Genomic DNA, 17,036 nt, shown 5'->3' with positions numbered 1-17,036 from the left:
CACTTTTTTTCCCCACAGTTAAAAGATTTTTCTTAACAAAGAAACAGAAAAAAGACATTACTTAGACTCTGGACATCTCTTCGGTGATCACCACTAGAATAAATGTTTACTATATTTGCGCAGCTCAACTCTATAATTGATATCGAAACCATTCATGTGAAATTATGCTATTAATGTGAAGATTATAAACACACAGATTCATCTGAAATAATACAGTTACTACTGAAAACCGCCACCTGTTCCGATTAAATGATGATTGTAAATCCAGATGGATAACATGTGTCTGATATCTTTCATCACTATTATCCAAGTGATCAATTGATGTTTCCACCAAAAAAAAACCATAAAAACCCCACAAAGCTATTTATTGACGCATGTTAAGCTAGCAGGCTTTTTATTCTTGACTGGGGAGGCTGAAAACTTTTTACATTATGATGGACCGCATTTTAACGGTGTGGCTTTAAATAATAAAAGGCATTGATGTATTTATACAGTCACACCTCCGTGTTATATACACCACACGCACAATTTTGAGAGCTCGTGCAGAAAGTAACCAGCGAAGCATTCGGCTGCTTTACAAGATCTGCAAACATATTCTTATCGGAAAACTAACCCAGTATGCATAGGAAAAACCCAGATTCTCATGCCAGATTGCAAAGCATTTAGTCCGCGCACCATCCGTGCACCTACACAAATATGCACCTAAAGAAAACCCTAGTCTCTCTATATATATTTTTTTAGCACCACTGAAGGCACCTTCAGTGGTTCAATTACTTAAACTGGACTGATAGTACAAACTACACGTCAACTTTGAGATGAGACAGAAAAACTGGTTGCTCCATTGAATTAGACAGATAGACCTGTGGATTAGGAGCATGTTTTTTTTTCCCTCCCCGGAGAGTTAGAAGTGCACCTAGCAAACCAACCAACAACTAGCACAACACACCCTCAATCTCAGCCGAAAAAGCTCAAAGTTGAAACAAAGCAGTTTTGATCTCCCCAAAGGGATATTTGGAGAAATCTCAACATTGTGAAAGGATGATAGAAAGAAAAAAACAAAAAACCAATTGTTCGGAGATCCTCCAAAAGCACAAACCCATCAAATGATTTTCTTACCTTCAGGGATAAGTGAGATCTGCGAATGCTGTCGAATCCCTGCAATTTTTATTATTCCTAAATCATCAGCTCCCACCAGTCCACTGGCGGCAGAGTCGAACCCAACCCAATTCAACACAGAACGTCAGAATGAATTCAGACAACCTTTCCAAGCAAGCTCACCAAGGATGAGATACCAGGAAACCACAACCAAGAGTCCCAATTATTCCAGTAGGTGTAAAACCAGCTCAGTTACTACAAGTGCCCACTACTGAAATACACAAGTTTTTCCATTGCGGATAAGACATATTGCTCTGGTCCTTTTTTTTTTTTTTTTTTTTACAGAGATGACAAAAAGGCACACATTTTGAAATCTTTGCAAAGGGCTCCACTCAGAAACTTGCCCACCTCCCAAAGAGCTTAAAAATGGGATTCCCCTGAACTAATTCGATCTTATTTCGGAGGTTTGTAGGAATTCCGAGGAAAGCTTTCCTCACCCAGATCTTTCATGAAATAGCACATTTATACAAACACACGCAGGATTTGTTTTTTGTTTTTAATAACAAAAGGAGGGGTTTTTTTAAAAAAAATAATAGTTGGACTTACATTCCCCAGGACCAAAATTTAAAACCACTCGAGAAAGTCGAAACAATCCAAAAGGGACTTAACAATTTGACCAAAGCTTACACCAGAATTCCCTGTCCCGCTATAAAACATTTCACCATTTCAGAGCCTCTCATTTTTCTTTCAAAAATTGTAGAAGACCACCCCCCACCCCCACCCCCATTCCCCTCCCCCCTCCCTCCCCTTGCAAGAGATGTTTACTCTTGCAGGCAAAGTCATCCCTTGGCACAATAATAATAGTAGCGGTGGTAGTAGTAATAATAACGTTCTTACAAAAACAAATAGGTTGCTATCACAATCCGCAAAAGACTATACCAAAAGGGAGGGTTTTTTTTTTTTACCCTTCTCCTTTTCTTTTTAAAACAAGAAAGCTATAAAAGAACCCCCCCCCCCGTACATTTAAGGGTGTTTGACAGCTCTATTATTTCCTGACCCCGTTGCCTTCCAAAAAAGGATGCGTTCCTGTGCTCAAAATCAGCTAGAAAAGAGACAAAGGCTACACGCCCCAGTGAAAAAGTGCCAGTTTAAGTACTCTGCTGGCACGCTTCCTCCTTGGTGCTTCCCTGCCCCTCTGGCTTAGTTTACCCTTCGGGTAAGGGCGGACTCTTTGCGACACCCCCCAGAATATTGGGGACCCTTAACCCCTCATCTATGGAATAAATATATACCTCTCCTTTTTTTTTTTTGTACGTTGATGGCACCCCACTCCAAAGCATGTCAAGAGGTGGTGCATTAGAGTGGAAGGTTTCTCTCTAGAACCAATTTAAAGTAAGATTTGGGGCACAGACTGCTATTTTGGGGTGTTTTTTTATTATTATTTGCTCTTTCCACCTGCATAATAATGAAGAGGGTGATATAAGAGCTACGGTGAGCCAGCTTCTTGAAATGTGTGTGCCTCTCTCTCTCTCTCTCTCTCTCTCTCTCTCTGTGTGTGTGTGTGTGTGTGTCTGTGTGTTTCATTTAATGACTTCTGGATCGTCCCTCTCTTCTTTGGGACTGCCTGCAGCTGGAAAAGCAGTGATTCTTAAATGCTGGTTATCTTTAAGGAAAAAAAAAAAAGCAAGATCCCTATTATCTAAATATCAAGCCTTCCCTCCAGGAAACGGGGAGGGGGAATCAGGGCGGGAGAAGTGACTCTCCGAGCCACAATGGGGCCTGGAAACTGGAGTTGGGGAAAGGAGGAGGGGGGGGGAGGAGGAGAGAAGACCCATTAAACCATTAAAAGAGGAATCCACCTACCTTAAACGCAGCTCTTCATTTCTTAGGCTAGCCCCGGATTTTGGACAGCACATGCTTTCTCTGCTGATGTTTGGAACAAAAGCTGGCACAGAAGTGCGCTCAAACATCAATGCCACAGTAGCTAGCGAAACACTAATGGCTATTCTCTCTCTCTCTCCCCCCTCTCTTTCTCTCTTCTCTATCACCCCCCAAACACACACTGAGTGGAAGCCAAACCCTCCCCCCCCTCTTCCCATCCCTTCCTTTCCTCTCTCTCTCTCTCTCTCCCCCCCCCTTTGCAGGTTCAATGAACAGAAATGATCATCTCTGACAAGTTAGCTGTCTGGACAGATTTCACATTAATGCATGAGCATACCTATGGGGCTCTCTGGTTTGCATTCACTCTTCTTCTGGTTTGGTATTACCTGGTGTTTGTTTGTTTGTTTTTTCTCTACTTGACATAGGAAGAAAGGAAAGAAAGAGGGGATAAATTTAGTATCAAGAGTAAGAGAGTGAGTGAGTGAGACAGAGAATGAGAGAGAGAAAGAGAATGAGAGAAAAGAATGAGAATGAGGGAGAGAGAAAGAACAGGAGAGAGAGAAGATAGAGGCATGGTAGAGAGATAAAGGAGAGAGATGGAGAGAGAGAGAGAAAGAGAGAGAGAAGATAGAGGCATGGTAGAGAGATAAAGGAGAGATGGATGGATGGATGGATGGATGGATAGATAGATAGATAGAGGAGAGAGAGAGAGAGAATATAGGGGCATGGTAGGGAGATAGAGGAGAGATGGAGAGATAGAGAGATAGAGGGAGAGAGAGGCGGGAGAGAGAGATAGAGATAGATAGATAGAGAGAGAGGGGGGGGGGAAGCATCCAAGAGGGCATCTTTCTTTGATCCTTGGCAGAAATCTTATTTACATAAACCAACAAACCGCTTGTGAATCCAGGGGTGTTTTAATGATTTCAGGCGGATTGCTCTTTCTTTCTTTCTTTCTTTCTTTCTTTCTTTCTTTCTTTCTTTCTTTCTTTCTTTCTTTCTTTCTTTCTCCCTCCCTCCCTCCCTCCCTCCCTCCCTCCCTCCCTCCCTCTCTCTCTCTCTTTCTTTCTTTCTTTCTTTCTTTCTTTCTTTCTTTCTTTCTTTCTTTCTTTCTTTCTTTCTTTCTGCAAGCCTGCGTCTCCCAGCCTGGAGGACTTTTGTCTGAGACGAGGGACCAACTAGCGTGAGCCTCTCGCTTGCCCTGAACCCATTCAAGGCTGAATGGTTTGATGTGACCTGCGCTGGCCGGGCTCGAGGAAGCCGGGGGGGGAGGGGAGAGGGAGGTTTTTGTGCGAGGGCTTTGAGGGTGGTTCTTTCTTTGTCATCCCTACCGGACACATCCACATTTTCGGCCTCTAATGAGCCACCGCTCTGAATTCCAGCTGCAAGGCCTGGCTCTATGTAATCGACTCTTTAAGTTTAGGGCCGCTCAATTTATTTTATTTTTTGGACTTTTAGAAAGACTTTTCGGGACACTCCCCGTTTTCAGTGGATTTTGGGAAAACTGGATAGCAGCGATCAACCTGATCGACTTCAAGGCGACCACATGGTATTCAAAGAACAACCTCTGGCTGTCATTTTTATTTTATATTATTTTATTATTTATTTTATTTTATCTTATTATTTATTTACTTACTTACTTACTTACATCCCACCTTTATTATTTTCACATAAATAATGGTGGCGCAGCAGACTAAAGTGCTGTTAACTGGCACCAGCTGCCTGCAATTACTGCGAGTTCAAATCTCACCAGGCTCAAGGTTGACTCAGCCTTCCATCCTTTCGAGGTAGGTAAAACGAGGACCCGGATTGTGGGGGCAATAAGCTGACTTTGTATAAAAAAGAACACCGCTTAGGGGGGGCCGAAAGCCCTACTAAGCAGGTATATACAAAAGTATGAAGGCTATTGCTTAACGCATTGTAAGCCGCCCTGAGTCTCCGGAGAAGGGCGGCATATAAATCGAACCAATAAATAAATAATAAATAAATATAAGTAACTCAAGGTGGTGAACATATCTCCCACACACGTTCCTCCTCCTATTTTTCCCAGAACAACAACTCTGTGAGCGGGGTTGGGAGAGGGACTGGCCCAAAGTCACCCAGGCAGCTTTCAGGCCTAAGGCGGGACTAGAACTCATAACAAACAAATAAATATAAATTAATTAATATCTACCTCTGTTCGTCTTTTGACTGCATTGTTTAAATTAAATTAGGAACTGGGTATGTCTAGTTTAATGAAAAGAAGGACTAGGGGAGACATGATAGCAGTCTTCCAATATTTGAGGGGCTGCCACAAAGAAGAGGGAGTCAAGCTATTCTCCAAAGCACCTGAAGGCAGGACAAGAAGCAATGGAGGGAAACTAATCAAAAAGGGAAGCAACCTAGAACTAAGGAGAAATTTCCTGACAGTGAGAACAATTGGAACTGCTTGCCTCCAGAAGTTGTGAATGCTCCAACACTGGAGGCTTTTAAGAAGAGATTGGATAACCATTTGTCGGAAATGGTGTAGGGTTTCCTGCTTAAGCAGGGGGTTGGACTAGAAGACCTCCAAGGTCCCTTCTGACTCTGTTATTCTAAGATCAGTTTGGTTAAAAACTGGTGGATACTACAGTGTCAACAGATCATATTAAAAAAAAAAAAGGCATCCACCATTTTGCAAAGGAAAAGTAGGACAACCCAATCTTTGGTCCCAAATCCCTATGGAGGTCTCTGCTAACGATCCATCGGTGGGCAAAATGCCATCTTAGATACAGTAGGAAGCAGAGGTGGGTTTCAGCAGGTTCTGACCAGTTCTGGAGAACCGGTAGCGGAAATTTTGAGTAGTTCGGAGAACCGGTAGTAAAAATTCTGACTGGCCCCACCCCCTTCTATTCTCTGCCTCCCAAATCCCAGCTGATTGGGAGGAAATGGGGATTTTGCAGTAACCTTCCCCTGGATTGGGCAGGAAATGGAGATTTTACAGTATCCCTCCACTGCCACGCCCACCAAGCCACTTGGTGTGGGGGGGTAATGTGACTCCTTGGGCCCTCTGCTGCAGCTCCCTGTCCCATCACTGGCTGGCCCCGCCCCTCACCCTCCCCTCCCAGTCACTTCTCGCCTGGCCTTGGAAATCTGAGAGATACAGAGAGAGGGGGAGAGAGGGAGAGACAGATGCACAGAGAGAAATACAGAGAGAGAGGGAGAGAGAGGAGAAGATTGAGAGGGGAGAGAGAGATACAGAGAGAGGGGAGAGAGAGAGACATAGAGAGATACAGAGAGTGGGGGAGAGGGGGAGAGACAGATGCACAGAGAGAAATACAGAGAGAGAGGGGGAGAGAGGAGAAGATTGAGAGGGGAGAGAGAGATACAGAGAGGGGGGGAGAGAGAGACAGAGAGATACAGAGAGGGGGAAGAGGGAGAGGGGGAGAGAGACATAGATACAGAGAGAAAGAGATACAGAGAGAGAGGGGGGGGAGATAGAAAGGGAGAGGGGGAGAGAGAGAGATACAGTGAGAGAGGGGGAGAGAGGAGAAGATTGAGAGGGGAGAGAGAGATACAGAGGGGGGAGAGAGAGAGAGACAGAGAGATACAGAGAGAGGGGGAAGAGGGAGAGGGGGAGAGAGACATAGATACAGAGAGAAAGAGATACAGAGAGAGAGGGGGGGGGAGATAGAAAGGGAGAGGGGGAGAGAGAGAGATACAGTGAGAGGGGGGAGAAAGGGGGAGAGAGAGGGGGGAGAGAGAGATACAGAGAGGGAGGAGAGAGAGAGACATAGAGAGATACAGAGAGAGGGGGAAGAGGGAGAGGGGGAGAGAGAGACATAGATACAGAGAGAAAGAGATACAGAGAGAGAAAGGGGGGAAGATAGAAAGGGAGAGGGGGAGAGAGAGAGATACAGTGAGAGAGGGGGAGAAAGGGGGAGAGAGAGGGGGGAGAGAGAGATACAGAGAGGGGGAGAGAGAGAGACATAGAGAGATACAGAGAGAGGGGGAAGAGGGAGAGGGGGAGAGAGAGACATAGATACAGAGAGAAAGAGATACAGAGAGAGAAAGGGGGGAAGATAGAAAGGGAGAGGGGGAGAGAGAGATACAGTGAGAGAGGGGGAGAAAGGGGGAGAGAGAGGGGGGAGAGAGAGATACAGAGAGGGGAGAGAGAGAGAGACATAGAGAGATACAGAGAGAGGGGGAAGAGGGAGAGGGGGAGAGAGAGACATAGATACAGAGAGAAAGAGATACAGAGAGAGAAAGGGGGGGAAGATAGAAGGGGAGAGGGGGAGAGAGAGAGATACAGTGAGAGAGGGGGAGAAAGGGGGAGAGAGAGGGGGGAGAGAGAGATACAGAGAGGGGGAGAGAGAGAGAGGGAGAAAGAGAGAAAAGGGTTTTGTGGTTTCCGGTGTTTTTTGACAACTGGTTCTCTGCCCTAATGACAGGCTGGGTAGGCGTGGATGGGGGGGGTCATGTGACTGGGTGGGAGTGAGTGACGTGGAGTTGATCACATCCAGCCAGGTTTTGTGGCTCCCGGTGTTTTTTTTTTCCTGTGGGAAACGGGTCCAAATGGCTCTTTGAGTGTTTAAGGTTGCAGACCCCTGCACTATCTTGATCCACAGTAATCACTGAAGTGGGAACGGAGGAGACCAGAAGACCTTAACCTCATTCCCTTTGCTGATCCCTGCCCTGTTGCCATTTGACTTTGATCCCAGTCCTGCCAATTATCTGACTTTTCTCCAAGGGAATAAGCCACAAAGCCAGACAGCTCAATGACACCCTGGAGCTGCCCTCAGATAATGTCAAAATAAGGGAGATAACCAAGGGAGAACATCTGTTTGTAAACAGTAATGCTAACGAGAAGTGTGAAAAAACTTGGCCCAACCTCATTCTCAACCATCCTTTTCATGATGAGATGATCTCTGGTTGGTTAAATCCTGCTCACGAGAAGTAGATTTGGGGTGGGTGGGTGGGGGAAGTACCTTCCTCTCCTTGGGCTTCTTGATGGCTGGCTTACTGTTGATTCTTCATGCTCATTGAGGAAGTCACAGCATCGTATTTCCTTGTAGGAGGACAACTTGTGATGGAGACCAGCACACAAGGAGGCTGGGAATAATTGTCCTTTTATTATATTGCAAAAGAGATTCTAATCCTCTTGAGGCTGAGGATGGGGAGGAAGAAGATGGAGAAAGCATTCCAACTAGGTCTTCTGTGGTTGCATAATACCGGGGGGGGGGGAAGGGCAGGGGGAGAGGGAAGAGAAGAGAATATAGTAGGGGGAAAGAGAAGAGAATATAGTAGGAGAGAAGAGAAGAAGAAGAGAAGAGAAGAATATAGTAGGAAAGAAGAGAAGAAAAAGAAAAGAAAAAGAAAAGAAAAAGAAGAAGAAGAAGAAAAGAGAAGAACATAGTAGGAGAAAAGAGGAGAGAAGAGAATATAATAGAAGAGAAGAGAAGAGAAGAGAATATAGTAGGAAAGAAGAGGAGAAGAGAATATAGGAGAACAGAAGAGAGGAGAGGAGAGAATATAGTAAAAGAGAGAAGAGAAGAAGAGAAGAGAAGAAGAGAAGAGAAGAGAATATAGTAGGAGAGAAGAGAGAAGAGAGAAGAGGAGAGAATATAGTAAAAGAGAGAAGAGAAGAGGAGAGAAGAAGAGAGAATATAGTAGAAGAGGAAAGGAGAGGAAAGAAGAGAATATAGTAAAAGAGAAGAGAAGAGAAGACAGAAAAGATAGTAGAAAAGATAAGATGAGAAGAGAAGAGAAGAGAAGAGAAGAGAAGAGAAGAGAAGAGAAGAGAAGAGAAGAGAAGAGAAGAGATCTTATTAGGATTTAACTCGGCAAAAGCAGCTGTCCGTTGTAAATTTAATGCCTATTCCTGCATTTGATCTGCCCCTGAGTTATGCCTTAATTTTGAGATATACTTAATAAAATGGGCATACATTTATAAGAGCTCTTAGAATGTTATATCTGCCTTGAGGCTTAATATGGATGAATTCATCTATTCATATTTCAGTTTATTCATTCCTAAAAATCCATTTCATCTCTTTTGGCCTAGATTTGCAAGATTAAAAAAAAAAAGTATGACCCAATCCTAGCTAAAATTCTGTTTGGGATTTGATTCAATGATTAAAAGATTATATATACTAAAATCTATAAAGAATGTTTAATATAAATGTGCAGAACAATACAGAAATCTCTAACTTCCCAAAAGATAACTTTTATACTAGTTAAGTCAAATAGAATTTTGAATACTGCTAAAGTATAAAACATACTACTATCCTCATGTTAATCATAAATAGAGTTGAGAAGTTGGCTAAGGCCTCTTCACAAATTGTACTAATCTCATTCCAGAGCAAAACAGCAACATCAATCTTTAGATTTTTCAAATATCTGTTTTTCCTGATGGTGTCCAATTTCTTGTAGGGTTGTTGGCTTTTTTACAAAATCGGACGAAATTTGCCAATCGTGCCTCTGTGGAAAGAACAGATCCTACCCAACTCAGACAAATAGGTGCTCTCTCTGTGCGTCTTTGAATTTCGAGTTTTAAAAACAACAACAACAATAGATATATACATATTTTTCTTAGCAATAGTGGCGAATATCTATAGCTCAGGTGTACAATGAGGGTGGAGGCTTGTTCTCTGAGATTGTGGGCTGATTTCAGTGATGGGTTGCCCCCGGTTCGCACCGATTCTATAGAACCGGTAGTAAAACCAGCGGGAGGCTCCGCCCACTAGCCTCCATCTTGGGATCTTCTGGCAGATCCACATATAATCATGTTTGTCCCAAAGATGTTTTTTGAAGAGGCCACTGGACTTTTTGTTTCTCCTCGAAGATGTTTCACTTCTCATGCAAGAAGCTTCCTCAGTTCTGACTGAACTAAGGAACTGAACTGAAGAAGCTTCTTGGAGGAGAAGCGAAATGTCTTCAAAGAAAAAAACAAGAAAGTCCAGTGGCCTCTTCAAATAGCAGCTATGGGACAACCATGAACTGGATGACCGACAATGACCATAGACTTAATCAAGTTTGATTCTGCCTAGATTTTTTTTTTTTTTTGAGATTTGCCCACATCAACTACAGTAGTGGCCAAAATTGTGAAAACCTTTTGGGAAAAGTGGATTTTTGAGATTTGATGGCTAATAACACCACTTTTTTTGGGGGGGGGGGAGCTTCAAGATAATCCTATTCCCACTGCTGGAATGGCCTGGGAATAGCTCAGACCTTAACCCAATGAAAAATCTATGGAGCTGACTAAAGAAACTGGTTAGTCAGAAGCGACCCAGCAATAAAACCCAGTTAATAGAAGCCATCATTCAATCTTGGTTTCACATTAGAACAGCTGCAGAACTAAAAGACTTGGTTCACTCCATGGGAAGATGTTGTAAGGCCGTCATTCATGCTAAAGGTTACCCAACTAAGTATTAACTGACATGGTGATCATTTTTGTATAGCTTGTTTTTTTCTATGGTGATCATTTTTGTATAGCTCGTTTTTTCTATGTGTTTCACTTTTCTTCTTTGTACTGTAACTGCTATTCTAATAGCAAATCCTTCATCAGAAGTTATTGCATTACATTCTTGATTAAATTATCTTTCCATTGATATATAATTTTATGGTACTACTCAAAAAAAAGGGGGGGGGTTTGCTTTAATTTATATGCCGCCCTTCTCCGGAGACTCAGGGCGGCTTACAATGCGTTAAGCAATAGCCTTCATACTTTTGTATATTTATACAAAGTCAGCTTATTGCCCCCACAATCTGGGTCCTCATTTCACCTACCTTTGAAAGGATAGAAGGCTGAGTCAACCATGAGCCTGGCGAGATTCGAACCTGCAGTAATTGCAAGCAGCAGATGTTAATAACAGTGCTTAAGTCCACTGTACTACAGGCTCGTTGTAAGCTCGTTGTAAGCTACTACAGGGTGTTATTAGCTAGTTTTAGAAAATACACTTTTCCCAAAAGGTTTCCACAATTTTGACTGCTACTGTAGGTGCTCCCCCTGGCTTGAATATTAAGAGATGATACATGATATGATCATGTATATTCAAGTCAGATCTTCATGGAGATCACGAGCTTAACGCCCGTGCTCAGATCCTGGGATGAAAACATGCTGAAGACACGAGTGAGTCAGCTCATTAGCTTATCAGTCAAAATACTCTCTGCTGATATTAGTAATGATTTTTAGTTAGCTGCGATCCATTTAATCCAGATGTCAACTTGCAAAGCTTTCAAGTTGCCATGAGCAGGAGGGAGGGAGAACTGAAGTGAATTCCATACATTCTTTCTGACCGCAATCAGAAGGAGGGTGTTAGGTTTCACAGCCAGCCAAAGTGGTTAATTGGAGAATGTGATTTATGACATGGCCAGAGAGGAGGGGAGAGACAGGGTCATAGGGGAATGTAAATCTACGTAGGATCAGTCCTAACTGCATCCGAGTATTGCCGGAATGTTGCTCCTAATAAATGACTACATTTCTTTTGAAGTTTGGATCATGGCTCATGAATTAATTAGGGCATCTTTCGGAAACTTGACACCAGATTCACACAATTCAAGAACACATGCATCCATCAAATATCGTAGGGACAGCCCTCAGAGACAGCAAATTCTAAATGTTATCAGATAAAATGGGGGGAAAAAAACCAAACCTATTGGATACCTGATTAGCCTGCGATTGAATTAATTTGATGTAATATTAATTGAAACAGAATAAAACCAAGTTTAATTTCTTCCCCCCCCCAACCCATTCATTATTTGAGTGAGTCCAATTCTTGGCAGATCAAATTTCTAGCCTGGTGCGCCTTAACCACTTAACTCGTGATGGCGAACCAATGGCACGAGCCCTCTCTGCAGGCACGCGAGCTGTCGGCCCAGCTCAGCTCCACCGCGCATGTGTGCGTGTCTCCCACCGGCCAGCTAATTTTCGGGTCTCTGCTGGGCATGTGTGCAGGCGGGGCGCATGCGGGAGATGCATGTGTGCATGTGCAGTGGGTCACATGTACATGCATGGTTGGGCAGGGCCACATGCATTGCATTATGGGTTATAAGTGCAGGGAGGCCTGCATGGACCATTTTTGCTCCCAGGAGGCTGCAGGGAGGCCTCCTAGGCCCAAAACGGGGCGCAGGGGGAGTACCGGGTATCACATGCACATGTGCAGGGGGGCAGGGGAGCACGGAGGGTGTTGCGCACGCATTGCATTATGTGTGCAGGCATGCACGCACGCTTTCGGCACACAACAACAAAAAGATTAGCCATCACTATACTAGACCAATCTGGCTCTCATCTGCTAATGTTAATTTCTCCTTATTCAACCTATTATATTGACTAGCAATAAATGCGTTAAATTAATACACTGTCTATTTGCCTATCCAGTGACAGGCATAAGATTTATACAAATACCTTGATTTAGATTTAACTTTTCATTTTAGCCTGGCTTTCTATTCCAAAATTTTATAGGTAGTCCTCGACTTACAACCACAATTGAGCCCAATGTTTCTGTTGCTAAGCAAGACAAGTGAGTTTTGCCCCATTTCATGACCTTTCTGGTCAACGTTGTTAAGTGAATCACTGCCGTTGCTAAGTTAGTTACACGGTTCTTAAGTGAATCTGGCTTCCCCATTGATTTGGCTTGTGAGAAGTCGCAAAAGGGAATCATGTGATACCTTCCCCCGGGACATTTGAAGCGTCGTAAATATGAGCCAGTTGCCAATTGTCTGAATTTTGACACATGACCATGGGGATGCTACGACAGTTGTATGTGTGAAAAATGGTCATAAACTTTGAATGGTTATTAAATAAACTGTTGTACAGAAGAAGAAATAATTTAGAAAATCCTGGACTGTGCGGAGATGGATAAATTAACGAAAGAAATAAAAGAAAAGGAAGATACAGAATATCATCAAGTATAGAATAAGTGGTATGATTGGCTTGAGATTAGGGAAAGTGAATGTGAATAAACAATGGAGAGAAGAAAGTGACAAATGTGTAAAATATTGTAAATGAAGAAAATTAAAAATAAAGGGACGATAAAGATAATGATAATAAAGGATAGGAAAAATGGGGAATGTATATAGTAGAAAGTAAGAGGAACGAAACTGATATGTAAAAAGAAACACATATTGTGTGTTTGTGTTTTGTATGTTTGTGTTTTGTATGTGTGTTGTGTTCAGGGTGGATAAAAATCAATGATTTTTTTAAAAAAATCAAAAAAATCAGATTTTTTTTATTTAAATTGGATTTTTTTTATTTAAATCAGATTTTTTTGATTTTTATCGAATTTATTTTAATAAAAAACTTTTGGGGTAAAAATCTATCGTAAGATAGTTTTCTATTTAAGATACATAAATAATTTAGTTTATTCAGCATGAAATGGAGCTTAGTTATGTAGCAGGAGGCTTTATATTCTGCAACACTGGGACTATCGGTGAGTCAACAGTGGGTCAAAGGAGTAGCAGAGATGACAGTCGCTCTTTAAAAATTATGATTTAAATCGAGTTGATTTAAATCAAGCCTTTTTACTAGTGATTTAAATCATGATTTAAATTGTGATTTAAATCAACTCGATTTAAATCAAATCCACCCTGGTTGTGTTGTTGTAAAATCACTAAAAATAAAAAAAATAAATTGTTGTAAGTCGAGGACTTTAGGTATTGTTGCTATTCAGCTGTTATTTCAGCTTATTAAAGGACATTTTTTAAAATGTGGATATTGGATTTAAAGACATTTTATTTTTGGGCCTGATTTTGAGACTTGCAGCTGTAGGACAACTAATCAATTTGAAAAATTAACCAGTATTTAATCTTCAGGGGAAAAAAAAAATGGCTCACCAATATGGACCAGTGGCCTCTTGCGTGAAATATATTCTCATAATCCGCTTACGTGACCACTGGATTATTTTTCTTTTACGACAAATTTTGCCGACCGCCCAGAGCAGTAATAGGAGTGGTAGACACTTAAAAAGAACGAAGTTTCTCTTTACAAAACATCACTGTGAAATCCACCCACTTCGAGTTAATTTCTTGCTGACCTCACGGTGATTAATGCAAATTAAATTTCACGCTAATTGGCCCTGAGCAGCTTTGCATGCAAGCCCAAAATTGGTTTATTTTTCGCTAACAGTGTTAAAAAGACACTTCTGTTCTTTGCTCAATAAGTTGAATATAAATTGTTATTGGTTTTAGGGGCACGCTTATCAAAACCCATTCAGCTCCGAATATTAGGTAGGAAGGGCAAAGGGAGAGAAAAGAAACTGTGATGGGAATTGGGTAGAGATTGTCTGTCTGTCTATCTGTCCATCTATCTGTCCATTCCCCCCACGCCACTGTTTCTGGGTCTCAGTGTTACAGGCAGTGGTAGAATTCAAATTTTTTTACTACCGGTTCTGTGGGCGTGGCTTGGTGGGCGTGGCGTGGCTTGGTGGGCGTGGCAGGGGAAGGATACTGCAAAATCTCCATTCCCACCCCACTCCAGGGGGAAGGATATTGCAAAATCTCCATTCCCAGTCTTCTCTGGGACCAGCCAGAGGTGGTATTTGCTGGTTCTCTGAACTACTCAAAATTTCCGCTACCGGTTCTCCAGAACCTGTCAGAATCTGCTGAATAGCACCCCTGGTTACAGGTAGTCCCTCAATTTAGTATTTAGCATTAAATCAGGGGTCTCTAAACTTGGCAACTTTAAGGCTTTTAGACTTCAACTCCCAAAATTTCCCCATCCATACTGGTCGTTGGCTTTTTTAAGATGGAACAACAGTATTAAGAGAGCTTCTTGTATCATTTGAACCTTGTTTGAACTACAAACTGCCCCTAGATTTTGGGAAATTCCCACCTTTTTATTTTTCTTTGGTCCTGATTTGCAACTTCATTCCTGATTTTGGTGTCTAGTTTGGACAAGGCTCCTGGCACGCTCCTTAACTCTGTCTTTAGATTTGCTTCATTTAAATGCTTGCTGGTTTCTGGGAATTGGGCTCACTCACACCTAGGAGAGGTATGTTCACCTTCTTGAATTACTTATAAATTAATAAAGGTGGGATTAAAAATCCAAGGTTAGGTAGATAGATGATAGATAGATGATAGACAGACAGACAGACAGACAGACAGATAGAGGATAGTTAGAGAGATGTAGAGAGATATAGATTGATGATATATTCAAATTATAGATTGATATATAAATGATAAATGTAGACAGATGTAGATAGATAAATGATTAATTGATAAATTATGATAGACTGACAGACAGACAGAGACAGATAGATATAGTGAGAGAGAGAGGTTGATGATATATTCGAATTATAGAGTGACAGATATATAAATGGTAAATGTAGATAGATGTAGATAGATAAATAAATGATTCATTGATAAATTATAGTAGATTAGATAGATAGATAGATAGATAGATAGATAGATAGATAGATAGACAGACAGACAGACAGACAGACAGACAGACAGACAGACAGACAGACAGATAGAGGATAGTTAGAGAGATGTAGAGAGATATAGATTGATGATATATTCAAATTATAGATTGATATATAAATGATAAATGTAGATAGATGTAGATAGATAAATGATTCATTGATAGATAAATTATGATAGACAGACAGACAGACAGATAGATGTAGTGAGAGAGAGAGATTGATGATATATTTGAATTATAGAGTGATAGATAAATAAATGGTAAATGTAGATAGATGTAGATAGATAAATAAATGATTCTTTGATAAATTATAGTAGATTAGATAGATAGATAGATACATCTAGACAGATAAATAGATGATAGATTATTGATAGATGTAGATGTAGATATAAATTATATTTATCTACACACATACATATGAATTACAGATTGATATATATATATATAAATGATAAATGTAGATAAATGATTCATTGATAGATTATAGAAGATAGATAGATAGATAGATAGATAGATAGATAGATAGACAGACAAATTATCGCTAACTATATAAATGATAAATGTAGATAGATAAATAAATGATTCATTGATAGATTATAGAAGATGACAGATTACAGACAGAAAGAAAAGCCGAAAATCATTCCCTCTTAGTATACTGAGGAAGGCTAATCTGTTTGAAGGCCAAGTATCAAATAAAAACCACAATTTTTGGCATCCCAAACATCATTAAGTTGTAACTTGGAGAATCTGACCACTCTCTAATGGCACACCAGGGTCTCCTTGACTACTGGTTTAATATGAAGGAGGACATCGGGCATTGCTCAGCCTGACGGGAGTCTCCAAAGTGGCTGAGATTTCAAGTGAAAATGCATTTTTTGCGTTAGCCCTCAGTTTTGAGGTGGCATCGGGGAGAAAGAAGATATAAATTCTGTGAGGGAGACGCTAAACATTTGAGCTTCTGAAAGCATTTTTTCCCCCCCTTCAGCATCATTGAAACCTGAAAAGGTTACCACAAAAAAAATGGGCCTCTGTAGCCAGCACGTTTGCACTGATTTTCTGGCTAACTGACTCAGTCTTTTATCTGCCGTATTAATTACCCAGAATGCCCTTGAACCAAACTAGATGTTAGCAAAGCGCTGTAATGAGAGATACTCTGTGAAAATAGGACTGGCTCAAAGTATTGGGTAGTTTTTGCCATCTCTCTGAATATATATATATATATATATATATATATATATATATATATATATATATATATATATATATATATATATATATACACACACACACACACACACACACACACACACAATATAATACTGTGATGTCGGAACCTATGGCAGGCGTGCCACAGCTGGCACGCAGAGTTCTCTCTGTGGGCACATGAGCCGTCGCCCAGCTAAGCTCCAGTGCGCATACGTGTGTGTGCCTCCCACTGGCCAGCTGATTTTTGGGATGCACAGGGGCAGGGCGCATGCGGGAGATGTGCATGCATCCATGGGGGGGTCGTGCTCATGTGCAGGGGGGCAGTGGTCATGCGTGCATGCGCAGGGGTGGGGGAAGCACAGGGGGAGCGGTGCTTGTAACCCTAACCCTAACCCCCCCCATACATAGCCCATTTTTGGGCCCAGGAGGCTGCCGGGAGACCTACTAGACCCAAAACGGGGTGTGAGAGGGTGTGGCGCGGCCC

General features: G+C 41.7%; 1 protein-coding gene across 31 annotated transcripts in view; it reads right to left on the bottom strand.

Moving 5' to 3' along the window:
• Positions 1-17,036, bottom strand: part of CELF2 (CUGBP Elav-like family member 2) — a 650,307-nt gene that overhangs the window by 443,307 nt on the left and 189,964 nt on the right. For 13 of the 31 annotated variants that reach the window (XM_087873604.1, XM_087873606.1, XM_087873605.1 and 10 more), the window contains exon 1: positions 2,959-3,135. The exons of 13 other annotated variants lie outside the window; for them this stretch is intronic. In XM_087873604.1, coding sequence (XP_087729730.1) covers positions 2,959-3,065 — 107 coding nt within the window. In that variant the 5' untranslated portion in view covers positions 3,066-3,135. Of the gene's footprint in view, positions 1-1,116; positions 1,297-2,958; positions 3,158-17,036 lie in introns of those variants that run through there. 5 more of the 31 variants (XM_087873613.1, XM_087873627.1, XM_087873634.1 and 2 more) reach the window with 5 other exon arrangements.

Source organism: Pantherophis guttatus, chromosome 7, assembly GCF_059756535.1.
Source record: "Pantherophis guttatus breed Tessera chromosome 7, ASM5975653v1, whole genome shotgun sequence".
Taxonomy (NCBI): domain Eukaryota; kingdom Metazoa; phylum Chordata; class Lepidosauria; order Squamata; family Colubridae; genus Pantherophis; species Pantherophis guttatus.
The sequence above is the reverse complement of the archived record's forward strand: the minus strand, read 5'-3'. Positions and strand labels throughout refer to the sequence as shown.